The sequence below is a fragment of the Dermacentor silvarum genome, chromosome 6 (assembly GCF_013339745.2).
Source record: "Dermacentor silvarum isolate Dsil-2018 chromosome 6, BIME_Dsil_1.4, whole genome shotgun sequence".
NCBI lineage: Eukaryota > Metazoa > Arthropoda > Arachnida > Ixodida > Ixodidae > Dermacentor > Dermacentor silvarum.
Window position 1 is genome coordinate 181,517,884 of NC_051159.1, and position 27,628 is coordinate 181,545,511.

At 47.2% G+C, this 27,628-nt stretch overlaps 1 protein-coding gene across 2 annotated transcripts; it reads left to right on the top strand.

Annotated features, from left to right (window-relative positions):
- The first annotated feature begins 7,429 nt into the window (after positions 1-7,429).
- LOC119456492 (trans-1,2-dihydrobenzene-1,2-diol dehydrogenase) lies at positions 7,430-25,818 on the top strand. 2 transcript variants are annotated; one of them, XR_005193135.2, is made up of 8 exons: positions 7,430-7,624; positions 15,017-15,128; positions 17,444-17,607; positions 17,819-18,071; positions 20,268-20,392; positions 20,942-21,092; positions 25,507-25,571; positions 25,644-25,818. XR_005193135.2 is itself a non-coding variant. In XM_037718308.2 (7 exons), the coding sequence occupies exons 1-7, from the start codon at positions 7,529-7,531 to the stop codon at positions 25,736-25,738; spliced, it is 996 nt and encodes a 331-aa protein (XP_037574236.1). In that variant the 5' UTR covers positions 7,431-7,528; the 3' UTR covers positions 25,739-25,818. The 2 variants fall into 2 exon arrangements, 1 of the variants encoding a protein (XP_037574236.1); XM_037718308.2 differs by lacking the exon at positions 25,507-25,571 and having other exon boundaries at positions 7,431-7,624.
- Positions 25,819-27,628: the final 1,810 nt, after the last annotated feature.

Sequence of the window (27,628 nt, forward strand, 5' to 3'; positions counted from 1 at the left end):
TTACTCCCAAAGATGTGATACAGTCGAAATACAACAGCTTTATAGTTAAATAAAGCGAAATAATACTTCGTTAGTCAACATGAGTAAATAAAGATCTTAGTACCTGAACCCCCACCCCCGCCACGAATACTTTGTTGCTGAAAAGGATATGCAGCCGCTTTTGCGAACTTTGTGTGTGTGTGTATGTGTGTGTGTGCGTGCGTGCGTGCGTGCGTGCGTGTGTGTGTGGGCGCGCGCGCTCGTGTTGTGCGCGTGTGCGTGCGTGTTTGTGTGTGTGCGGGCGCGCGTGTGCGTGCGTGCGTGCGCGTGCGTGTGTGTGCGTGCGTGTGTGCGTGTGCGTGTGTGTGCGTGTGTGTGTGCGCGCGTGTGTGTGCGCGTGTGAGCGTGTGTGTGAGCGTGTGTGTGAACGTGTGCGTGCGTGTGCGTGTGTGAGCATGTGCGTGTGTGAGCGTGTGCGTGTGTGCGTGTGCGTGCGTGTGCGTGCGCGTGTGTGCCTGTGCGTGCGCGTGTGTGCCTGTGCCTGTGCGCGTGGTGCCTGTGCCTGTGCGCGTGTGTGCGTGTGTGTGTGTGCGTGTGCCTGTGTGTGTGCGTGTGCATGTGTGTGTGCGTGTGCGTGCGTGTGCGTGTGTGTGTGTGTGCGCGCGCGTGTGTGTGTGTGTGTGCGTGCGCGTATGTGTGAGCGTGTGTGTGAGCGTGTGTGTGCGCGCGTGTGCGTGCGTGTGCGTGTGTGAACGTGTGCGTGTGCGTGCGGGTGTGTGCCTGTGCGTGCGCGTGTGTGCCCGTGCGTGCGCGTGTGTGCCTGTGCGTGCGCGTGTGTGCCTGTGCCTGTGCGCGTGGTGCCTGTGCCTGTGCGCGTGTGTGCCTGTGCCTGTGCGCGTGTGTGCGTGTGTGTGCGCGCGTGTGCCTGTGTGTGCGTGTGTGTGCGTGTGTGTGCGTGCGTGCGCGTGTGTGTGTTTGTGGGGGGGGGGGGGGAATCATGCGGATATGCGATTTTTCTTTTTTGTCCAATAATTGAATAGATGCCACGGTGGCGCACGAAGGGCCGTGCTTGGCCTCGGCAATCTCGGTGAATGAATCGGCGATCTCGGTGAATGCCTCGACGATCTCGTGTGTTCGCCAATCTGCGTGCCTCCTAATGATGGTGAGTGAGTGAGAAAAACTATTTCGAATATGAACGATTCGCGTCCGGCGAGTTAGTGGGTTGGGGCAACCGCGAGGTTACGGCCAAGAGTTCTTGTCTCCCGACGGCTTCCTTGGAATGCTGGACTGCCCAGAGTTAGTCTTCCAGGTTCGAGCTTAATGATGGTGGCTTCCTTGAATTTTGGGTAGCACCCACATGGCCGGCAATGCAAAGCCAACTTCGCATTACCAACCTAGCCATGCCAAGCAACATAACTTCTTCTTGGGCATGTTCGTGTTTACTGTAAGAAGCGTGAAATTAGAGAAAAGGAAGAACTAGCGAAAGAGCTCGATAGAGAGACAGCCGCTACACTTACAACTCTCTTTTTTTTTCGAAGCTAACCATGCGACATATACAATAAACAAGTCACAGGCCTGCGCGGCACACGCAGCACAGACACAGCTTAAGCTGATGGAGCGGCTCAAGAGTAGCTTCAATTTCGGCACCACGTACAACAGGGTCTTCGCGGCAAAATTGCTTCGCCTCGTTTTGACGAGAACGATCTGAACTGTCCGCCCGGCGTCGACGGCGAGCTGCGGCTTGTAATGCTCTCTGCACAGCAGTCTGCTGAGCCTGATCCAGCCTGGTTGTAGCCGCGCGCGTAGCTCCACGATTCGCTTCTTCAGCAACGATTCGTACCTTGCGAGGAGACGCCATAACGTGTACCGAAGAGGTATCCAGAATATGTGGCGCACAGCTGGCATCCCTTGACCCGTGGCACGGTACGCTGTTGTTGTTGATGATGATGATGATGATCCCGATTGTTTATTGGAATCTTCAAAATGGGCTGGTGACAAATAGTCACCTAGGGCGCTGTAACGTAAAATGATTCCAAACTGTTTTGATTCTAACTTCTGCAATCAGCCTCCATGATTGGTCAAAACATTTTCGGGCCACTCCCAACTTCGCCGGTCTGTCACGCGACGTCACGAAAACCGCGATAGCTTCCCATCTGATATAACGTGTACACACCGATTATGCATCATTAAACCACACAAAAAAATAATCATTCCTGATTCAACGCCTTTTCACCATTAGCCCTCTGCTATTGGTCCAATGTTTTCTGGCTACGCCCACTTCGCCTGTCTGTCACGCGACCTCACAAAACCGCGAAAACTCACCACGTCAAACTGACGTGTACACGAAAAAAAAATGCATTAATATGCCGAACAAAACTGAAAATTTTTCTGAATAGCCACAGACTGCCCCGTTCCGAAAGGAATAGAAGATGGCTGCCCGCCGATCGCTCAGGTCTTCGCTACTAGCACCTGCCGGTGAGCATGTATTTATTTGCGCATGATAAACCTTTTTGTGTGGCAGTAAAACGTTATCGAGCTCTTTCGGCATGTATACGACATCGCTCTGCCAACTCTTTCTTGCTGAGGATTCGTTTTAGCGGCATTCTTATCCTTCCGTTGCACGCCGCCGCGATTTTCGACCAGCCACCGCAAGCTAAGTAAGGTGAAGCGGGCCAATCGGAGAAGCCGGCACCACCCTCTTCATGCGGTTATCTATTTTCACTGTGCTGGCTCAGCCCCATCGAAGCCCTCTCAAGTAGAGCGTGCTCCTCGCCTCTTGTCAGCCAATTAGATAAGAAAAACCGCTGAGAGTAGACAATGTTACTCGTTTTGAAAACGAACAAAGGTGACCTCCTATAAACGAGGAGAGTGTTTGATTGGGTTGTTCAGACAACGCTGCGGATCACCGCTCGATGCTTGCGTCGGTGATTTCGTAAATTTGACGTCAGGAGTTCGGAATCAAAACAGTTTGTAATCATTTTACGTTATAGCGCCCCTAGCCTGCTTGAGTGAACCAGGTCCAGTTACATGCAGCATGAAATTGCTATATGCAACTTACATGTCGGGCACGCTGCGTTTTCAGGCACCTTAACTAGGTGGCGCCACCATACTGGCGCCATATCCTCACATTAAAAAAGAGAGAAAGAATAATTTATCGAAAGGATGGCTCTATAGGCCCATTTGAGGAAGCAGTTAAGGGGCACAGAACTAAGTATGGCTCATGGTGAGTTGAGTGTCTCTTTGACGTTGGCCCGTGGTCTTACCCAGTCCTTAAGCGATGTCACCTCCTTAGCGCCGGTACATATACCCTGGAATCACTTTAGTCGTTCACATTGGAGCTGATGGACATTTGGAGTTACCTTCCTTGAACCTGCATAACATTTTACTTTCGGACGTGACTGCGGGCGATCGAGGTCATTGCGCTGTCGCCGCCCCTGCCATGAGGCGATGACGTCGTCTGTCATGGCGTACCCTGCTCTTGTCTTATTTGTAAGTAATTGTGCTCCTCGAGAGGGTCCTCTGGGAAGAGGGTCGTCTGGATCGGGAATCGCGGCCAGGAAGTGTTCTCTGGGGTGATTGTGAAGCCAGCGCAGTTCATCTTCTGGATCTTGTTGTAAAGTATCCGGGGACGAGCAGATCAGTTAGGAATATTGATTGAGTTGTGCGCAGCTCGCGGGACCGCTAGTTGCCGGGGTTTCCAGTATGGCTTGGCAGCCACTTTACGGAAATTTTATGACCTGTGTTCCCTAATCTCTGTGCTTTTTAACCAGCCTATCACATACGATCTTGATGTGTTAGGAGCTGATGTTGCTCCGTGGAGGTCCCTTTATATCACGCAGTGTCATAGTGTTGACCTAGTAGAGGGTATTTTCGGTCTGCGCAGGCACTCTGTCGATCATTGATCGAGCCAGATGAGTGCCCTCCGAAATTGTGTGAAGTTACAGTTTTGTAGTCACTGGTTCATTTTTTGAGTCCATCACTCTGGTAAAGGGCATTTGTGTGTTTTCGCAATATTCCGCGACCGCGCCGTTGACGTGCAGTGGCTCCAAGAACTGTCAACGTACTAGTATGCGCGGAGTGTCTGATCTTCGGCATTCGAGGTCACATATGTGCGATGGTTCGGCACTGGTGCGCGCGCATTGGGCGGTTTGCCTTACCTGGCAAGGGCTTCGTGTCGGCTACTAACTCCTCTTCCCAGGGTGGAACGTGAGAAGGCAGGCTTTTCAACTCGCAACATTTATTATAGCCGTCGTTTATGAGCAGAGATTGACCTTAGCTGGTGAGCGCACGGCGTTCCTCTACCCATTTTACTCGGCCCTTTGTCATCGATTTGTGCCCTTTCAGCACCGAACGAGGAAAGCCAGACTTAAAAAGCCACTGGACCTAATTATCAAAAGCAATCTTTATGTGGTGAATGCACGATGTTATAAGTGCGAAACCTGGGAAAAGCTTTGCGATGCCTCTTTTCACTGTCTTCGAGTGGGCGGAGTCATAGGGCAAAAGCTCTTCTCTCGCACCTGGTGAATAACACCAGCAGACATGTTTGTTTAAAGACTTCATATTTAACTCTAAAACCTGCAGCTTGTTGTCTACCGGAAGCTCATTTGTGAAAGACAGACCATTGTCGTGAAGTCGAAAAAGATTTAAAACCTGAAGAAGGTAATCATTATCAGTTGAAAAAATTGTTAGTACACAACAAATAAAAAATCGTCCATATAGCTTAAAACAAGTGTCTCTTCAAAAGCAGTCATCCAGAGTTCTGATCATTTCAGAAAGCAATAGGTCACAAAAACAAAGGTGCTACGCACGAACCGATGTATATGGCCTCTTTTCAAAAAACAATTGGTCGTCAAAAAGGTTAAAAGTGCTATTCAGATAAGCATCCAGTAAAGTCAGGAAATTGTCAGCGCTGAGACTAACAGCACTCAGAAACTCGGATTCATCTCTGGCATCGATACGTGCCTTGAAGGCAACAAACTCGCGATGTGGGATGAAATAAAACAAACTCATCCCAAGCTCACCAAGGGACAAGAAGTCACCTGGCGCCGACTCCAAACGCACTCCTTTCGCCGCCCATAAATATACGCACACTTTTACCCTGACTTGACAGACCCACACTGCTCATTATGTGGGTCCATAGCCTCCTTAAATCATATTCTCTGGGACTGCAGAGAAGATCCCCCCCCCCCCCCCGCCCCCACCAGATCTCCTGGCCGCTCCCTCGCCTGAAGCGTGGGAAGCGATACTCAGGAACTCGAGCCTGGAGGTTCAACTTCGGGCCATCAAAAGAGCCGAGGAGGTAGCTGTAAGGCATCACCTGGTAACCACCCCTCACTAAGCCAAATTAACAAAATAAAGTTGTTTCCTCCTCAGAAGAAGAATAATGAGCAGGCGCCCTCATTTCATGCCTATTCTATCAGCGTACTCGATGGTGGATGAGATGTATGCTGCCAGGTACTCTTGCTCCTGGAATGTGGTTGGGGGGTAGGGACAGGGAGTTGGAGATAGGGAGGTGGGCTAAGGTAGTGCAGGAGGCGGAGGGTGGCATATTCACAGGATATGATGGGTGTTGGAGCGGTCACCGCAGTGTATGCAGTCTGTGAGACCTCAGAGAAGGTGGATGCAGGCTGGGGTGGGAAGGGTGCCTCTTTGTGCCTTGCGGATGATGGTGCCTTGATGACGTGTGATGATTGCGTTAAAGCGGTAATCACATGCTATAAAAGTTGAGTTGAAATTTTAAAAATGTCGCAGTTTTGCCCGAAAGGCGAAGCATCAATTGCGATAGCAAATTAGTAGAGAGCTATTCGGAGTAGGGATAGTAGTTTTATCGACTGCATAAACTTGGACACATTCGCTTACTAATTGAATTAACAAGCGTGGTGTCAGCGCGCACAAGCAAACATGAATAGATCACACTGAATGACCGCAGACAACGACTGTCAAAACGCTGGCAGCAAGCGCAGCCGCCGCAGCGGGTGTAAGTTCGTGCGGTCTATCACTTCAACGGAAACTGAGCGGCGAATGCACAGCGCCTACAAAGGTCAGAGCCGTGTGGAGATAAGAGACGGTGCGGGCGACCGCCACAAGCGCGCAAAGTACAAGCCCAGTTGTTGGCAGAGTAGAAGCTGCCCCCCCTCCCTCCCGCGCTGCCTTCCCGCTTTCTTGCTTTCGCGTACGTGGGAGATAGAGTGGCCAGTTCCCCTTGCGCCCGGTTGCAAGATACGCATTTCGTGCCGCAGCACAGCGTCGCCCCGCCTCCCTCCCTCCCACACCCCCACGGCCTTTCGCGCGACGGTCGCGTTTGCTTTCCGCCGTGCGTTCGCTCTCCGTGATGCGCGCGTCCCCCGCGCGCTTTCACTCACGCATACGGGGCGTGGCGACGATTTTATCGCCCTTGGACTTTATACGGAACCTCACGGCGACGGCAGAAATTCGGTTGAAGTGTCCATATAATTCAATAAAAAACACCGTCCAAGCACTTCGTACAGATCTTTAACCAGCGAAGCTGGAACATGCGGCCCGGTGTTTAGCAGTGGGTTAATCCCGACGCTGTATTGAAGCGTTTCTCAATTATTGGTTACATGTTTGTGTTTCTAGTGGAACGCAAACGCCAATGGCGGGCGGATGCTGCTAACCACGACGCCGAGCTAACTCGAGATATCGAACGCATGCAACACCGATAAGCCGAGGAGGCGGTGTTGCATGCAGAACAGGTACGACGCAGAGAACGACGTCTCTAACGGCGCTACCAATGGCACGCACGCTTTGGTGCGACGTAGAGAACGACGTAACTGACGGCGCTGCCAATGGAGACGTTTTTTGAAACTTGGGACGAAGGGTTTTTAGTTTCGCCTAGCCATATACAGCTTTCGCTGTAAAAAGAAAATTGAGAATATAAACGCCATAGAAAGCACTTAAATCCCTCACTCAGTCCGCATGTGTGCAACAACGTGTTCAACGCTCTCTGTCCTGATGTCAGTATGGGCCAGTGTCCCATAAATTCCTCTTCCCGATATTATGTCGTATTAGGCCGGAGTACAAGTGCTCAGAAAAATACGAAATACATCCCCGTTTCTATTAAAGCGTTTTTGGTACACGAACGAGTCATGAAACGAATTCGGAGGCTGTAGAGTTGTGTGAAAATGAAATGTAACACGGAACGCTTCGTTCCATTTAAAATAGCAGACGACCCGTCCATGTCTCTCCTTGCTTCGTGTTCTTGGGCGTGTGTTAGTGTACGCGCCTTTAAGTTAGCCTGTCACGTTGGGGGACTTGCTCTGAGTGCCGTTGGTAAGGAGGCACGAAGACATACACTTGATAAGAGCAGTGCCAAAGGCATAACCGTACAACAGCTTTATTTTCATGCATTCTTTCGCTCAAGGCCCCCTTGTCGTGCTATCAGCACATGCTGATAAAGTTATCAGCCGCTTCGCTTGCGTCAATATTACTGTACCGCCTGCCACAATCGCAGAGACTTCGTTGCAGAACGTCGACGTCTCGCGTATTTTGCTTCACAAAGTAGCACAATAGAGTGTGAACTAAACAAACCATGAGTAATCCGACGAAATGGGGTGTTGTAGGAGCTGGTCGTATCAGTCACGATTTCGTTGTCTGCCTGCGTAGCATGTCACCAGACGAGCACAAGGTATGCGCCCTTTCGACCCTTCTTTTGCAAAGCACGCTACGCTGCCGCAATGGCTTTTAAACTGCTGTGTGGCAATAACGCAAGAAAACAAGTTACACTACGCCAGTAGTGCATGAACGGTCGTCCTTCACCGCAATGTTGCATATTGCTGCTATGTAAAACTGTATTTGACAAAGCAGGCGCTGTAATTGAAGCCTCTATGATGGTATGGTATGGTATGCCTTATCTGGTGACTTTATCTGACTTCGTTGTCGGTTTCTTCACATACAGTTGTGACTAACAAAAAAGATGGCAGTGCATCCATTCTTTCGAGATGATTGGCGACGCTAATGCTATTGGCAATCTATCTTATGGTTGGTGGGTAATTGTTGATTGTAAGTTTTATATAATCATTTTTATGAAAGGCGGCACATACTCAGTGGCACATACCCAATGACTAAAGTTGGCATGGACCCGCCGTGATGGCGTATAGTGCATTGGTGTTGCGCTGCTATGCCGGAGGGCGCGGGATCAAAGCCCGGCCGCGGCGGCTGCACTTCGATGGGGGCGAAATGCAAAATCAATAGTGTACGGTGCACTGGGTGCCCGTTAAAGAACCCCCGGTAGACAAAATTAATCCCGAGTCTCCCACTACGGCTTACCTCAGAATCATCGTGATGTGGGCACGCAAAACTTGATACTATAAGTAAATTAAGTTGACGTGAAAGAAGCTCACTGAAGTACACCACATACCCTGAGAGAGAGACAGAAGAAAGGGAGGTTAACCATTCCAAGTTGGCCTACGACTGGTTTCGAAACCGGTTAAAACAAGCAGAGCACCGGGCTGCTGCTCTACTTGTTTCACCATGGACTACCTAGCGACCTAAGTTGGCGGGAAAGTTAGGCGCGTTTATAAATATAGATAGATTTACAGGGTGTTCCAGCGAACACGTTCAACATTTTTACAGCGAAGCTGTTAAGGGCTCACTCTTCGATGGTCGCGTCCGGATGTAGAAAAAGACTCTCATTGGCTGTATGCTGTAGGCGCGCGAGGGCGAGGGACGTGCGCTTTCACGGGGAGCGAACGCACGGCGGAGAGCAAACGCGACTTCACAGTGGAAGGGGAGCGGTGGGCGAGGAGGGCATCGAGGCACCCTAGACTGTGCGCGTGCGTGCCCGCTCTCCCACTGCGGCGCATGCGCGCAGCCCTGCCGGCATCTGCCGCCTGTGCCGCCAACTCTCTCTGGGCGCCGGGCGGTCGCGCGTACCGTAACTTGAAAGCGATCTGGCAACACGGCTCCTACCTTTGTATGCGCTGTGCTTTGCCGCTGTTTCCCTTGAATCGATAGACCGCATGAACCTTCGCCCGCTCCTGCTGGCGCGTTCGCTCACGCCATGCAGCGTTTTGAAAGCTGTTCTCTGCGGACACACAAACAACGCGCAGAACTGTTGTCGACGGCGGCGGCGTTTTGCCCGCGTTCGCACAGAACGCGCGCGGCTTTGGTGACGTGTTTATGAAGAACGTGCCAACTTTTGCCGTACACCCTGTGACGGTGTACCGTAGCGAGCATAAGGCCATGATCCCTGTGGTCACTAAATAAATGAAAACCACCGCATCATATATATTTCTCATTCCTTAATAGTTCAAATAATCAATTACACCATCACATCTTAATAGTCATAATCGGAAATTCACAATTCCCACCATAGTACAGCTTCGCTGGTCTTTCATCTCCACCCTATAGTGGAAGGGCTGACAGACTTTTTTTAAGGTTGCCTGTGGCAGATAGCACAATTCTAGCTCATGAGCTGGTCTACTCCAAGAGGCTAACATTACTTGCACAAAAAATTGAACTGCATAATTGACTAATTAACAAGAATTCACTAATTCAGTTTTCAACTAATTAGCTTATGGCCCATATTGCAATTTACAAATGCTAGCCGTAGAGCTCGCAAGGCGGATCCACTTGGAACGAATTCTGAGTATGACACCAGCTTCGAGATATTAATTCCCGAACTTTGAGGAGAAATGCAGTGGCGTTCCAGTTACTTTTGTGCTTCATTGCATAAAACGACGTTTTGTTAAGAAAGTAACTGAAACGGCAGTGCATTTTTACCACAAATTTGACGGCACATATATCTTAAATGGTGTCATCCAATCAATTCTTTTCAAGTAAATATGCCTTGCTATCTCACCAGCTAGAATTTGTAAAATGCAATTTGTGCGATGAGGTTATTAGATAAAAACTTAATTAGTGAATTGTTGTTAAGTAGTGTATTATGCCAGAGCTTATGGGGTTTTTTTAACGGTTCGACATGCACGTCGAAGTCGAGCCCTGCCTTCAATATGGTGTGTAGGCCTCTGTCAAGCTGCAGACCGCAGCTTCTAGCCCTGTCAACCACCCAACTTGTTTTGGAAATAAAGAATTTGAATTTGAATGCATTTATTCTTTATTTCTTTATTCAAGAATTACCCCGCATTGCCCGAAGGCGTTATAGCAGGGGGGTTACAGGAGGGAAAAAAACAAATCTTCATTCGTACAGCACACTTGCTCTTCACACAGCTGATTCCACTCCACAATAGTTTTAACAAAAAAGGAATCCGCAAGCAAGTTCGTCCTGGCACGGTACTCGCGGATTTTAAGAGAGTGGTCATTACGCCTAGAAATATAATGTGGTTGCTTCAAGTAGCTTTCACTGCTAATTCCTGTCTTATTATTAAATATTAGGTGTAAAAACTTTAGTCTCAACTTTTTCCGCCGAGAGGAAAGCGGTTCCCAATTCAATTCCTGTTTCATTTGAGTACAACTTTCTCTCCGCCCATATCGCCCCAGGACGAACCTAGCAGCTCGGTTTTGAATTCTTTCCAGTTTATCAATCAAGTTTTCTTGCGCGGGGTCCCAGACAGCGCAGGCGTATTCTAAAATCGGTCTCACACATGTTAAGTAAGCAGTTTTCTTTAGGTTCGTCTGTGAACATTTCAAGTTCCTCTGAATAAAATTGAGTGCCCTACCAGCTTTTACAATGACGTCATCCATGAGCAGACCATGAGCAGTCAGATGATAACGTCACACCTAGATACTTGTATATAGGTTCGGTTTTTATCAGGGTATTATTTATCTGGTAAAGACTTACAATCCGTTTCTTCTTTCTTGTAAAACATACATGAACACACTTTTTTAAATTCAAATTCATCTTCCACGTGGAACACCAAGTATTAATACATTCTAAGTCTAACTGTAACATGGCAGCATCTTGTTCACTCTTAATTTTCCTGTAAACAACACAATCATCGGCAAACAACCGTATACATGAAGAGATTCAATTTTTTGTGCAAGTAATGTCCGCCTCTTCGTGTGGACCAGCTCATGAGCTAGAATTAAAGGTTGCCTGTGGCAACCTTTAAACATTTTTGAAAGTGTTCGCTAAACATCCTGTATAAAGACATATCGCAAACTGAGTGAAGTTCACAAAGAATGCCAATAGCATCAAAATCGAGCACCTCGGACCCTTTATTATCCTCGCTGCTCAATGCCACTGTTTTATAACATTTTTTTTTTCAAATAAGCTGCTTTGAAATAAGCGTCTACTTTAACCTACATTATGTCATATTATATGTTTACATCAAAGTATAATGCCAAGATTTATAAATCTTGGCATTATACTTTGATGGCATTATACACTACAACAGAAAAGATTGCGCGCTCCATCATGATATCTGAAGTACTCGACAATTTCAGCCAACATAATCTAATAGACAGGTCAAAACGAGTTCGACTACATGGTGAGTGGGTAGGTTTAACCTTTGGGCAGTTTTCATTCCCTTTTTGCATCAAAAATTTCTCGCTGTATGCAAGAAGCAATGTGAGATGTTTGGAGTCTCGATTGTGGGAACGGTTTCGTGGGATACAAAGAAGCAAGAGACTTGCAAGACATTAACCGAGGAACCACGCATAGATGATAACGCAGTATGAAAGTAAAGAAGCGCATAGCTAACTAAAATAAATTTTGAAGAACCTCCAAGAATGCGTTTAGCTTGCTTTGAGAGCTGGTCATTTGTGTTCCACTATGTGTTATGGGTGGCGCTCCCCTTACCAGCGTGCCTTACCCGTACGGGAGAGCCCACCGGTATTTCGAGCGCCACTTCCTCCAGGACCAGGTCGGAACCCCGTGCAGCGTTTGCGACCTGAGCAGCAGCGTCTCGACGATAGCGTCTGCATATTCGACCACAGGTCTCCAAACGCTAGCTGTCACGACTGAAGAATGCGAGAACGCTTCTCTTGTCACCGGTACCACCGTGCGGCTGTTACTGCTCTGTTAGACTGCACTATCTTCGGGATCAGCCCACGAAAATGGTTCGAGAAGAAAAAGCGCTCCTCTACTTCGTTGTAGCGCAGGCAGGACAAGAGGGACTCAGAGAGGCCCATTAGACAACGTGCGGTCTAGCGCTAGCGCTGTGCGTAGTCTAATGTGCCTCTTTGTGTCCCCGTCGCTCCGCTTGCGCTACAACGAAGTAGAAGATGCCACATCAGCAAGCCCATATAGCTGCACTCACGACGCTCCTCGATACCTTGAACCTTAAGACTGCGTTACTAGTCCGAGAGCGTTACGACGGAAGACGACGACTGCGATGATGATAGTCGTGGTGCAAAGTCGCCCTACCCGTTATAGTTACTCTGTATGCCTCGTGTGGGAGCATATGAGGAACATTATCGGATGATTACTTTTATTGGCATCTTTTCCTTTAAAACGACAAATAATCAGCCAGCCTGCTTGACACCGCAGTCTGGCGTGTTGCCTATCTCACCTTTTCTTTCTTCATTAAAACTTAGACCTCTATATTGCGCGACTTGCTTTTATAAATCTATTCCCTACGCTTTTTTCGATCAATACTAAACACGCATCTTGCTTATCTCGACTGCTTAACGCTTCCATTGGCTTTGAATCCCAGCGCTTCTGGTAGGTCCCCTCATGGGTGAATATCCTTACGACGTTCTGAATCGTTTCTCGACTATTGCTGCACGTGCACATTCGGGAATATTTGCTCCGGTATGTTTTTCTCCTCATGCAGACAGCTCGGGCTTCAAATAGCAAGACCATTTGCGTTATCGTACAGATTTTCCCTCTTGGTTTGTTTCTTGTCATGTTTGTAAATCTCCGTGGTCTTTTTGTTTCCATCCATCCAGCTTACCGTCTCTCTTTCTGTCACTTTCTTTTTGATGTCTCCGGGTTGTTTATTCACACTTTCAATTACCTAGTACTTAATACAGAAGGCGCCGACGCCTGCGCCATGTAGTAGAGATAAGGCGAAGCTAAGCGGCCGTCAGCCGACGGACCGCTAAAGTGAGCCCATAAAGCCTATCACGGCAAATATAATAGCGAAGGTCCGAGAATTTAAACACACATGTGCATTAGCAATAATGTAAATGTGGAATCTAGCACCGGAAGAGCGCCAATTACGAACTCACATTGTCCTGAGAAACATACTCAAGGCGCTGAGTAAACGGACAGGCCTTCAAGTTAATTTCTATTTCTTATTCTAATAGTGTGTTAAAGTGTTAGTCTCTTTTGTGTGTGTGCGTTCTTGCTTTATTCGTATGTTGAAAACATGTGCAACTATTCAAGACTCATCGATGTAATTATCTTCATTATATCAATTTTGTTGTAATACTATACTTTTCGGAGTCAGGTTAGAAATGTTTAGATTTTTTCATGTGCTTAATTTCTGCATCCTTTTTTATATAGCTATAGCAATTATATGGACACTCCAAGCGCATTTCTGCCGTCGTCGTCACCGTGAGGTTCCCTATAAAGTCCAACGGCGATAAAAGCGTCGCCGCACACCGTACGCTGCGCGTCCGAGTGAAAGCTTGCGAGGGTGAGCCGGCAACCGCGAACCGCAGCCCAATCTCGCGCACGCGAGAGAGGAAGGCAGCCGGAAGCGCGTGGTCTTCGTTCGCTCGCGGGGTACGTGTGGGAGGAGGCGACGGAGAAGGTAGGGGTGGGGGGTGCGTTCTGCTTTTGCGGCTGCTGCTGACGGAGCTGCCGCTGACGGAGCTGCCGCGCGGGCACCGTATCTTGGAAGCGACCTGCGATGTGGCCGAAGTGTGCGCCCGCGGGGGCCTCATCTCCAAAGCGATCTGCGATGGGTACAAAGTGCATGCGCCGAGTGCCGGTAGTTTTGTATGCACTGTGCTTTCGACATTCGCGTTGAAGCAAGACGAGAGACGGCGCGAAGGTCAGTTTACCCGCTACTGCTGGCGAGCTTTCTCACTCGAGCGTTTTGACGAGTTTCCGCGGTCATCGAGCGAGATGTGTCCATGTTTACCGGTGCGCGCATAACACCGTGCTTGTTTATTAAGTAAGCGAATATTTTCAACTTAATACGGCCCATAAAACTACTATCCTTACTTCGTATAGCTGTCTACTAATTTGCTATCGCAATCGATGCTTCGCCTTTCGGACGAAACTGCGACTTTTTTCTTTTCTTTTCGGCAACCACTGGAAAAAGGTATGCCAACGGCTCTGCTGGCATACCTTTTGCGGCTTATCTTGTCTCCTACCGATAACTACCATCAATCTTGCGTACAGTTACTGTATTTAACATTCTGCGCTCTCCACGTTCCTGTCAGGTATGTCATGCTGATTCGTACACGCCATTCGTAGCCTGAATGTACCGAAGGCGCAGCGTCAAAGACAGGAAATTCAGGCGAGATAGATGACCATTATTGTGCACCGGGCAGAGCCACAAAGGGTCAAATTTGTCTTGCAATGTGTATGCACATTTCTAAGATTTCTTTTTTTTTATCTGAATGTCATATCTGTCATATCTGAATGCCAATCAAGAAATCAAATCAAACTTGTGCATCTCGATGTGCAATGCAGAGCGATAGTGGCTGTTTAGAAATAAGGCACGACTTTCTTGTGCTACCCGACAACTGACCATGCTGTCCTAACTTATATTTTCATGCTCGCTAAGGTCAACAATGCTAGGCCTAACGTTAAGAGACAGGAAGGGAGCGGTGCGGATCAGAGAGCAAACTGGGATAGCCGATATTCTAATGCACACTAAGAGAAAAAAAAATGGAGCTGGGCAGGCCATGTAATGCGTAGGATAACCGGTGCCCCACTAGATTTACAGAATGCGTACCAAGAGAAGGAAAGCAGAGTAGAGGACGGCAGCAAAATAGGTGGGGTGATGAATTTAAGAAATTTCTGGGCGCAAGTTGGAATCAGCTAGCGCAAGACAGGGGTAATTGGAGGTCGCAGGGAGAGGCCTTCGCCCTGCAGTGGACATAAAAATAGGCCGCTGATGATGATAAAGGTGAACAAACGGAGCTGCACAGCAAGTGTCAATCAATAATAGCTTGAATCATGCATGTCAATCATTGTATTCCCGTCTACATCCACCAGGTTGTAGCTGTTGCCGGAAGGAACTTCGAGAACGCTAAGCGGTTTGCAGACCTCCACAGCATCAGCAAAGCATACTCCAGCTATGAAGAGCTGGCGTTAGACCCGAACATCGGTAAGAAGCCGGTATCTAGTTCCCGCACACAGGAGGAGGAGGAGGAGGAAATTTTAGTCAGAAATGAGCCGATGGCGGAATCGTCCGAGGTGGGCGGCGCCCCTAGTCCAGGATGCCGTGGGCTTGAGCCGATTGCTTGGCCCTGTTCACCGCACACAGAACTTCCGAAATTAGCTCATTTTTAAGCACACACTTAAGAGCCATTTCATTCGCATGTCACCCTAGCAGCGTTCTCGCTCCCTGGGCGAACTCATGTTTAAAGCACATAAGCGAAATGCACCCTGGTTACTTTCGCACAGTAGCCAGCACGTCGTCGCTACTTGTGACAGCTAACAAAGCCTTGACTTTTTAGTATACGTGCGTTCCAACTGTACGCAGATAGCGCCAAATACACTGAGCCAACGTCGCCTGTTAAAGCTCTCCAGAGCAAACGCCAGTGCAATCAAGTCCTCCTCGCAGGCGCTAGCTCCTCTCACGTGGCAACTGAAAACTGCCAATGTGTGGTAAACGCAAGGTGGCTGGTGGCAGGGGATCGTGATTCGTATATGTGCTACGCACCGCATCGCCTTGCGCGAGAGGCAGTGACTGCTAAGGCGGTTCATTCAGATTTGTGTGTCGCATTCTTCGCCATATTGGGACCTGTAAGCAAACAGGCCCGTTGCCATTTCAGCCCATTTCATGTGTTGAACAGGATGTGAGGATGCGTCCAGTTAGAATGAGCCAGCTCCTCTGCGACCCGTGTTGTAGACTTAGAAAACCAGGGACCGCATCCGCAGTGCCCTTCATTCATAGGAACCATCTGTCATTTCCAGACGCCCTCGCTATATCTCGTTCAACAATCTGATTAAAGAGCGCCCGTTCTTCCAAGCCGTTAGCGTGAGCTATCAGCTGGTTTGTTAAGGTGGCGGTCCCACTTCAGTGCTTTCGGAGTAACCGTGGCGGCTCTTCTATTTAGGATATAAAGTTGTCGTATATACCACAAAAAAGACGTTCTTGTAGATTATATAAAGAAATTGATTAATGTGATTTAGAAATAAATGCTCAAGAACAAGCATGAGATACGTGGTTTTTGCTAACTGTCTCAGTTGTGATCATATTTAGAAGAAACTACCACATTTAGTGCATTGCCGCTTGCTCTGTATACCTTTAGGACATATTTATCTATTTCCTAGACCCATCAAAATAATGCTGAATTTTTACTTTTTGGATAACTTGCTTTTGAAGATTGCCCAAATATCGCAATCTTCTGTTGTAAACAGCCCGGCAACTACACGCTCAAGGAAGCTAAATTTTGGATAAATTGGAGTTAAAGGAAGTTCCATTTAGGACGCATAATTTCATTCATGTACCTTTATTAGTTTTAAACCACAGCTTCGTAGCTTTAGTACCTTCCCGCAAAAATGGGCAACAGTAGAACCAGAATTCTAAACATTGCTTAATTTCGGCCGCATTATTACGAAAACTAATACAGGTACATGAATGAAATTTTGCGTCCTAAATGAAAATTCCTTGAACTCCAATTTATCCAAAATGTTCCTTTTTTGAGCGTGTAGTTGACGGGCTGTTTACAACAGAAGATGGCGATATTTGGCAATCTTCAAAAGCAAGTTATCCCAAAAGTAAAAAAAAAACATTTTGCTGCGTCTAGGAAATAGATAAATATGTCCTAAAGCTACAGAGCAAGCCGCAATGCAGTAAATGCGGTAGTTTCTTCTAAATATGGTCACAACTGAGACACGGTTCGCAAAAACCACGTATCTCATGCTTCTTGAACATTTATTTCTAAATCACATAAATCAATTTCTTTATATTATATATAATTGAAATCTACAAGAATCGGGCTTTTTTATGGCATATACGACAACTTTATATCCTAAATAGAAGAGCCGCCACGGTTGCTCCAAAAGTACTGAAGAGGGGGGCTCGTGCGCCGGAGTGGGACCGCCACCTTAAACGAAGCCTGTTACGTGTGCACTGTGAGCAAACAACTTGTCCGCTTGCCTTTGGGAAAACATCGTATGCAGTGCGCATTTTCAGTGGCATAGCCAGGAAGGGGAGGTGCGGTTGGGCCAACATCACCTATGGCCCGACTGCCATGGAATCTAATGCTCCCGAGTAAGTAGCAGTGATTTCGACCTCGCCGCTTTCGTCCCGCCAGGCTTGGCAATGGAAATTTCGGGCCAGGTAGCATGACTTCATGGATCGGAGTGAACAGGAGGTGGTGTTGGTTGGGCACGCACTTGACCGGGGACACGTTCCGTGCAACTGGCTATATTCATATCACGGTCATCAGCCGCATACTTCGCTTTGTGCAGAGGTGGTGTACGTGGGCAGCCTGCACCCCGACCACTACGCCACCTCGCGCATGCTGCTGGAGAGCGGCAAGCACGTGCTCTGCGAGAAGCCGCTCACCAGCTGCCGAACAGACACCGAAGCCTTATGCGAGGTGGCCAAGGAGAAGGGGCTCTTCCTCATGGAGGTGAGGCGCAAGTCATTCTATCGAACGCAAAGCGCTTCGCGTACGACGTAATCTGTGCCATAACATGGTTTAATCTGACAGAAAATACCATTGACGTCTCATGCGTTTTGAGCGTTGCATTGTTCGCTAACAATAGCACATAACATGCGCATATGTCGTAGGGTAAAATCAAACAGCGATGAGAAGGTGCGTTGCGACGTACTAATCGCAGGCGCTGTGGAGCCGTTTCCTGCCGACGTACCGGCGTTTGCAGGAAGAGCTGGAGCGAGGTTCTATCGGCGCGCCACGCTACGTTCACATGACCGCAGGCTACCCGATGCAAGGGCTACAACGGGTGTTCCGCAAGGACTTGGGCGGCTCCGCAGTGCTGACCATGGGCATGTACACCACAAACCTGATCCTGCAGGTTTTTGGCCCGGAGTTTCCGATTAAAATTACCGCAAGCGGAGACTTCACCGATGAAGGTGCGTGGTTAACAGCAACACAGAGACACAATGACCTATATGCACAGCCCCATAACACCCTCCCCCGACACCCACCCCTGCACTTTCCTATAGGAGAAGCCTGACACCCCCAATATTTTTCTTAACTGCAGCCGCCACCCCCATTTATAATCTTCGGAAATCATGAATACCGTCCGACAGGAACACAGACAGACAATGAGTCTCTGCGAGCAAGAAGTACTGCTAAATGGACGGTATAGCACGAAGATACGCATGCACAAAAAGTACAGGCAAGGCGAGTGTCTGCTCACCCTTATAGTCTACGCAGAAATATGTCACCTATTTCCCGTTCAACGTGGTATATAAAAGTGCTCGCTTGTATCTTCATGGGCCTCATATAGGTAAGTCCCCCATGCAGTGCAGCCCCATGTCAAGCACAACGCCTCAAGCTCAGAAACTGACCTCCACAGACCTCAGTGGCAAACTATGGTGTCTATGTGCACCTCCTGATGAAGCGGCGTTCTCTCTCTTTATATCATTTCCCTCTTTTTATAAATTAACACCCTTTCATCTGTGTAGCGTAGCAAACCGGGTGCGCGTCTGGTTGACCTCCCTGCATTTCCTTTCTCTCTAACTCCCTTCATCAACTAGCTTTTCAAGAAATAATTACAGGCAAGGAGCAATGTTGCATTTATCTTTTACGGCCGCCTTGACGGCGACAGGTTGCAGCCTAGACTGTTATACAGAATGCTTCAGCGAACACTGTATTACTTGCACAAAAAAATTTAATGCATAATCGATTATTTATAAAAATTCACTAATTAAGTTTTTAACGAACTACCTTATGGCACAAGTTCCATTATGGCACAAGTTCCATTTTACACTGGTTAACCTCCCTGTCTTTCCTTTACCTTTTTTCTCTCTCTCCATTTTACAAATTCCAGCTGGTGAGACTGCAAGGCATATCTAGCTGAAAAGAATTGTGTGGATGACACCATTTACGAGATATGCGCCGTCAGACTTGCGGTACAAATGCCCTGCCGTTCCAGTTACTTTCTTAACAAAACGACGTTTTATGCATTGAAGCACAAAAGTAACTGGAACGCCACTGCATTTCTCCGCAAAGTTCGGGAATTTATATCTCGAAACTGGTGTCATACTGAGCATTCGTTCCAATTGGATCCGCCTTGCGAGCTCCCCGGCTAGAATTAGTAAATTGCAATATGTGCCATAAGGTGATTAGTTAGAAACTGAATAAGTAAATTTTGTTAATTGTTCAATTATGCATTTCAATTTTTTGCGCAAGTAATGCCCCCTCTTCGAGTATACAAGCTCATAGACTGAAGTTGTGCTATCTGCCACAGGCAATTTCTGAATTTTTTTGAAATTATTCGCTGAAACACCCCGTATACTACTACTTTTGCTTATGTGCAGCCTAAAGGTGCAGCTGCATGGACGCTTAGTGCGTCGTTTCAAGCGCGCCGTTGTTCTCGCAAAAACGTTGAGAGCTCATGAAATGTGTAGGATCAGCACTGAAGTTTATGAACCTTATGATGCAAATGAACGTAATCTAACGCGTCTGCTTTTATGATTGCATATACTAGCGAGAAACTTTCATATACGTTACCATCAAACTGAGATAGGCGCTATAAATAAATATAATATTTGGATTGGTCTAAGTGTACATATTAATCTGTACTGACTTTGATCCAAGGTACTGAGAGTAAGCTGTGTAGCGCGCTTAGTCCCTTCAACTTTACCAATAGCCCCGCTTCACATTTTCTTAACCCGCCAATTTCCACTACAAAAAAAGAAGAAAACAAAAAACACACAAAATCTACAAACACCTGCAGAGACGGGACGCGCCAGAGAAATTTCGTACAGTGAAACTAGAACAGTGAAACACTTGCGTGAGTGGTTTTTAATCAAGTACTTTTCCTTCTAACTGTAGCGCTGAGGGCGCATTCAACAGCGGTACGTCATTCATGTCACAGAATCCGCACAAAAAGTACACGCTAGCAAACAGCCACTATTTACGTGGCGTATCTCAAGCTATTGTCTCGAGTATCTCTTACTGTAATGAACTACTAGATAAACTACCTCGATTCACTCGTCCTTTCATGCTAAAGTTCCCGTTACCGTGACTTGTAGCTCTAAGTGCTTGATCATGTGACCAAGTCGTCAAAGCGCAACCGGCATTTTGTTATGTGCCCGCAGGTGTGGACACCGTCGTTGCCGGTACAATGGAGTTCAGCGGCGGGCGCCTTGCCACTTTCGCAATGTCATCTATTTTTCACATGCCATCAACAGCAGAAATCGTCGGAACAAATGGAACTATTACAGTAAGCAAACAAGCTACTCATATGTTTGAACTGAGGTTCGAATCGGAAAGGCTAGACATGCTATTCTTGCGTCTGCATTGTTTCGACTAAACACGCATTCAACACGATCAATGTCCGTAGCAATGGCATGACCACAAGATGTGGGTAGATTGGTCGCAGCAGCGCTGACTGAGTGCCAGAATGTTGCGGAACATGCCTCTGTCATTTACGTTGCATCGTTCCATCTACAGCTCAAACAGCAGGACTTTGAGGACACCTTAGTTTTTCCTTCCTGGTCTCTTACTTTCGAAATAAAGGTGTCCCCATCTTAAGTCACAACTGTGATGAACCATTATTCGTTCTACAATAATCGACCAACGGGCACAGGCTCATACAGGTCGATGGTCACTTAGGGTAAATCACTTGTTGCGCAGAAACGCCGCTTTGCTCATTCAGGTTGATTTCAGCCAAAGAATATATTTGACGGCTATTCCACACACCGCTTCTGGAGGAGCTTCGTGGCGGTTATAGCTCTCGTGGTGAATCTCTTTTGTCTTTGTCGCCCTGAAGTTGGATCCACCGAGCCTATCTCCGAGAGGAATGCAGACGCCGGCTGGACGGATGGACTTTCCCTTCCCGCCTGTCTGCATGCCACTGAATTACAAATTCAGCGGGGGACTTCGCTACGAGGCTGAAGAAGTCAGAAGATGCTTGCTGCGAGGTGAAATCGCAATTCATATTGTCTATTCAAGGCCCCACAGACAGTTTTTCTAAAAGTGAAGCGGAAGGTGAATTTACACTAAACAGCGCATTAATTAAAATCACGCCCAACAGTGATCCCCACTGCAAAAGAGTACAAATATGGGTTATTTGATACATATTCATTGCAAAGTGATACATATTCACTGCATGGTTTATTCGAACGATGAATAAACATACCGGAAATGTGCAAAGCCGAAAGAGAGGAAGTGATGAAAAAAAAAACAAATGGGAAAGAACTTGCATATCTCCCTTGCCGTTAAGGCACGAGATTTCTCCTTCTAAAAGCGATATGGACTGAGAATTCCATAGGTCGGCAAACTCCCGATGCAGTATGATTTACTGCATTCCTCTGTCCTCCAACAAGGTAAACATTGGGCAAACTGGACGCTGCTTGGATCCATGCATAGTCGCGATCAAAAGTTTGAAAACCAAAGGTGCCGCGATTTTTTTTTTTTTTTTTTTTTTTTTGCAGCCTGTGCATTCCAGCTGAAATCAGGAGCGCACGCGTAAGCGCGCATGTTTGACCAATACAATGTCTTAAACCAATTCCAGGCCGCAGAGCTGCGCGTGAGTGGATTTTAATTTCTGGATGATGCCATGGGAGTCCCCAAACTTTTCATCGCGACTGTACGTACTATCGGCGTCAAATGAGACGCGAACAGCGGAGTGCGCGGCCGAAGCACAAATGAAGATAAAGTGCGCGCCGTCCAGTCATCACCATTGAGAGGCGCGTATCCCGATTTGACTGCACTGCGCGATGACGCTCGCCCTATAAACTGCGATATTTTCATTTCTGTTCTGGTTCTCTTTTATTTGAAAGCAAGAAAAGATGACGGCGTAAATTGTAGCACGCGCACCGCTGTTCGCGTTTCATATGGCACCGATAGCACATATACGGCACAGCAAATACTCGCCCTAAACTTCGATATTTTACCTTATGTTTTCTATTATTTTATTTTCTCGCTTTCGAGTACAGGAGAACCGGAACAGAAAACGAAAAAATCGCAGTATAGGGAGAGCATCATGGCGCAGTGCTGCCAAACCGAAAGTGTGTGCCTGTCAATCATCATCAGCCTATATTCACGTCCATCTGCAGGACGAAGGCCTCTCCCTGTGATCTCCAACTGCCCCTGTCTTGCGCTAGCTGATTCCAACTTGGGCCTGCAAATTTCCTAACTTCATCACCATACCTAGTTTTCTGCTGTCCTCGACTGCGCTTCCCTTCTCTTGGTCTGTCAATAGTGATGACTATATATATACACGGTGTCCCAGCTATCACGCAGCACGATTTAAAAAATGAGGAACGGCGTTACATGAAGCAAACCGAGTGCGTATTGTTTCCAGTGCAGTGGAGTAGCCGCCAGTAATTTTTTCGTTGCTGAGATTTAATTAGCTAATTGTAATTAATTATCTAACTCGAGAAGTGCTGTCCTAATTATCAAAGTGTCAATGGGACAATTGTAGAGCAACATGAAAAACTACCGATACAGCTTTCTGTTGCTCAGTACGTGCAACATAAAAGTGTTTTTCCGAGCGTGAAAGAAGCCCGCGAATACACGCAAAGTGCCTCGAGCGGCCAGTCGCGCGGCAATTCTGCGTGTATTCGCGGGCTTCTTTCACGCCCGGAAAAACACTTTTATGTTGCACGTACTGAGCAACAGAAAGCTGTATCGGTAGTTTTTCATGTTGCTCTACAATTGTCCCATTGACACTTTGATAATTAGGACAGCACTTCTCGAGTTAGATAATTAATTACAATTAGCTAATTAAATCTCAGCAACGAAAAAATTACTGGCGGCTACTCCACTGCACTGGAAACAATACGCACTAGGTTTGCTTGGCGTAACGCCGTTCCTCTTTTTTTAAATCGTGCTGCGTGATAGCTGGGACACCCTGTATATATATACACCTTCAGTTATGCTTCGGCCACGCGCTCCGCATTTGACGCCGATAGTAGGCCTGCGCGAGCATTGCAATGAGCTGAAGGCCGCTCCGAGATTACATTTGTCGACACATTGCACAAAATGTGGATGCGTTCCGTAATTTAAGTGCACATCAGTTCTGTATGCTAACAATGACAAGACAAGAGAACCAGGGAGATTGCTGAAGCGTTTTTACAGCGAAGCTGTATGTGGCTAGCCGATTCGTCCGTCACCTGTACGCCGAAAACTATCATCATCAGCAATGGCTCGAGCGTCGTCTTTTTCCACAGCTGGCTCGTTAGCGCCCCTCGGCGCAACCACGTGAACACGCTCGTGCCACTGCTCCCGCGTTCGTCGTCGTCTTCTTCTTCCACAGCTGGCTACGTTGCCCCTCATCATTCCAGCGTAGAATTTCACTTCTCTTCTGCCGTCGTAATAGGGAGGCCGCATTTGTGGGGGTATGAGCCATTGCTTAAGGGGGTATGAGTTATTATTATTGCGATAGCAATTATATGAACACTTCAACCGGATTTCTGCCATCGGCATCGCCGTGAGGTTCCGTATAAAGTCCAAGTGCGATAAAATCGTCGCCGCGCCATATGCGCGAGTGAAAGCGCGCGGGGGACGCGCGCTATCACGGAGAGCGAAAGCACGGCGGAAAGCAAACGCGACCGCCGCGCGAAAGGCCAGGGGGGGTATGGGAGGGAGGGAGGCAGGGCTACGCTGTGCTGAGGCACCAAATGCGTATCTTGCAACCGGGCGCAAGGGGAACTGGCCACTCAATCTCCAACGCGAAAGCAAGAAAGCGGGAAGGCAGCGCGGGAGGGAGGGAGGGGGGCAGCTTCTACTCTGCCAATAAATGGGCTTGTACTTTGCGCGCTTGTGGCGGTCGCCCGCACCGTCTCTTATCTCCACACGGCTCGGACCTTTGTAGGCGCTGTGCATTCGCCGCTCAGTTTCCGTTGAAGCGATAGAGCACACGAACCTGTGCCCGCTGCGGCGGCTGCGCTTGCTGCCAGCGTTTTGACAGTCGTCTGCGGTCATTCAGTGTGATCTATTCATGTTTGCTTGTGCGCGCTGACACCACGCTTGTTAATTCAGTTAGTAAGTGCATGTGTCCAAGTTTATGCAGTCGATAAAACTACTATCCCTACTCCGAATAGCTCTCTACTAATTTGCTATCGCAATTGATGCTTCGCCTTTCGGGGAAACAGCGACATTTTTTTTTGTATCACGTGACGGACAGATTTAATTGTCAAGCAATTTACTTTTCAAGAATCGCAAGCGGCAATGCGACAACGGTGGACTGCGGGCATACCTTCAGTGACGTCGTTCTCTCTGTCGCAGCCGAACGTGTGTGTAACCTCATTAAGAAACACAAAGACGTAACCAATAATTGAGAAAGACATTAATGAACCGTCGGGATTATTATATGATAAGCCCCGGTGTTTATTAATGATAAACACCGGGGCCGCACGTTTAAGCTTCGCTGGTTAACCATCTGTACAAAGTGCTTGGGCGGTAATTTCTTTTATTATTATTAACGAGTACTGGCGATATATGGGTGAGTTGTCCGTCCATATCGCTTTTAGAATGCGAAATGTCGCTCCTTAACGGCACGTGACAGATGTTTTTTTTTTCTTTTTTTTCCACCTCCTCTCGTTTGTTTTCGCTCTTTTCCTCTATATTTAGTCATCGTTCGAATAAACCAGTTTCCGCAGCGCTTGTGGTGTCTACGTGTTCTGAGTCCATGTGTAATGAATGAGTGATCCCCACATCAATTTCAGCGCTCCTTTGCGTCCATTGTGTTTTATTGGTGCGCTTATCGGATTCTCTAGTGTAAAATCATCTCTTGTAACCGGTTGTCACGATTTCACGACATTTAGATTATGAGCTCCTAAATCCAAAAAGGACGCCTAAACAAAAGTTCGAGCATGACATCATACATACAGTTGTCCTGCAGAAAGATGTGGGCGCGCGTCACCATCCCTTCCTTGGGAAACAACGAGCTGCACACGGAGTTTTTAACTAATCTAGCCACTTCAAAGAACGCGCATGGCTAGTGCTCAAACTGGAATCGGAGTTTCTGCAATACAGCTTCTTTACATTCTGCCATACGATGAGCGACAGTTTGACTTTATTTTTCGAGGACGTGAAACCATGAGATTATAAGAACATTGTTCCGCAATATGATGTCATTTCACACTTTTTCGTAGGAATCTCACAAACTTCGTTTATAGGGTAGCAAATGTAAAGCAATTTTAAATGTACCCATCCCACTCCCACAAAAAATATTAAAATATAGATAAAATGTATTGTTCTATATAAGGCAATAAGAGGTTAAGTAAAAATTGAATTTAATCGCTTTTGTCTACTTTGCTCATATTTAGCACCGCTATGAAAGCATTCGTTCGTCGATAAATTAGTTTATTACAGCCAATCTTTTTCCAGGCGAATGAAGCTGACCTGTTCGTGCAAACAGATACTTTTCTTAACTCATACAGAAACCACTAAAGGTACTCGCACAAATATTCTCACTGTAAAGCTCGTATTTCATCAAATTTTTTTTTTTTTTACTTTTCCCACAGGTGCCAAGGAGAGCCCGCTAATGCCACACAAGGACTCGATCCTTATCGCGTCCATTTTGGATGAAATTCTTAATCAGATTGGTGTGAAGTACTAACTGCGTGGGCTGTCGCGTAAACCTTTGCAAGTCCGAAACGACTCGCTGTAGAGGAAAGAGACCAACAAAAAAATAAACTTCAACGGAAAAGGACTACCGGTCTTCAATCGCTCCGTCTGTCTTTGTTAACTAGACTGAGCTTTGTGACAAGCCTGAGCGTAGTCGGAGGTGAAATCCGCCAGCCATATATAGGAGGGTGCGTGGTTTCAATACGCTCCGAGATTCCCGCACGACTTCCTCGTCGCCCGGACACTATATACCACAGGACACGAAGATTGCCCAGAAAGTATACGTTCATATAGGGGAAGAATGTGCGACTTACTACCTTAAAGAATGACAACGCAAACGAGGATGTGATATGTGCAATATCTCGTATTCGAGCGGCGAAATCGGACCGAGGCGGCCATTTTGTGATGACAAAATTTGCAGCACGAGCGCCCTGGTGCGTCACTGGGGCGCGACGAGCATGCGGGTTGCGGGACGTTTGCTCGGCGCGTCGTGACTCTTGAGTGGCAATTTTGACGCGTGCCCAGAAAGAAATGCATCAAAAAAACATTGCACATTGTGCAATACAGAACAGTTAGTCACTAAGGGAGCGAATATACATGTGTGCATCGTGGAGGGTAATGAAGCATCCGTTATATGTTCGTTTTTACGTAAGCAAATAAGCAACGACAACTAAGCTGCTTGCATGGCTCCGTATTAGTATAGTAATTTCAAAATGGAGGAACTCAGACCTTCCCTCTTTCTTGTCTCACTTGTGACGCCCACTCAACGTTCAAGTATAAACAGTATTGTATCAATTATAAACATTGTCACTGACCATGAAACGATCAATGAAACTGACGTTTCGGTTTCTGCGTTGGTACCTCGTTCGCAGACATCTTGCTCAATATTAAGTTATCCGTACGAACACCGAAACGTTAATTCTTATTCTCATTTTTTGGCTAGCTACAGGTATTATGATTTTCCACTCTTCGACACACCTCCTCGCCTTTCGTTTCGTTCATTACCTACACTGTGAAAGAAAATTTTGTTTAAACATGCTGAAAACGTATGATAATTTTAATGACATATTTTTTATGTTTTATGTAGTTATTGTGAAATTTTCTATTGCCGGATTTTTCTGTCATTTTACAGAAACATTCGTTAGATAATTTGCTTATGGGAGTAAATTTTACTCCGCTCCTAACTTCAGTTTTCAGTAACAAAACATAGGTTGTAACAAAAGATACTAGATAACCACAGTTTATAGAACATATGAGAAGCGACAACACACCCGGCATGACGCGACACATCCAATGATCAACTCTACTAGCACATATAGCCATGCTCTGAGTGGCATGACTGGCTTGGTGAGTAGCTGTATCTTTTTCAGAAATTAAAGGCCAAACTACACGTACGCGTGCCGGCGCGCGAAAGCTCGCGCCCACGCGCCTTGCGTTTGCCGCGCCTCGCGCGTAATGGCGGTTTGAACCTACAAGACGCGTGCCGCCTCGCGCCCACTTGGCTCACATTTTCACCTTGGTACACATCGCTACGCGATGACAATCTCCGCAAGCGCCGGCAAGAAATCTTGACGTCATAATTTGAGCAGGGTTCATTCGCAGCTTGTTGCTCTGATCTCTCCGAAGATTTGCGGTCATAATCATGTTGTGTAATCCCAGCTCCAAATAATGTTCGATCTTATTTTCACTGGCATCACATTATAGAGAATAGTGGAAGCAATATATTATTGCGTCTTTGGTAAACTTTCCTTAGTCGGCAACATGGGTGAAATAGCGCTTGAGGAACTGCTCCTAAAAGCGTCTTTCGCCCACCAGCGGTTTGCACTGCTGCTCTTGTCGGCGCTGAGAACAATCTGCGTTAGGACCCCGTGATTTATAGTTC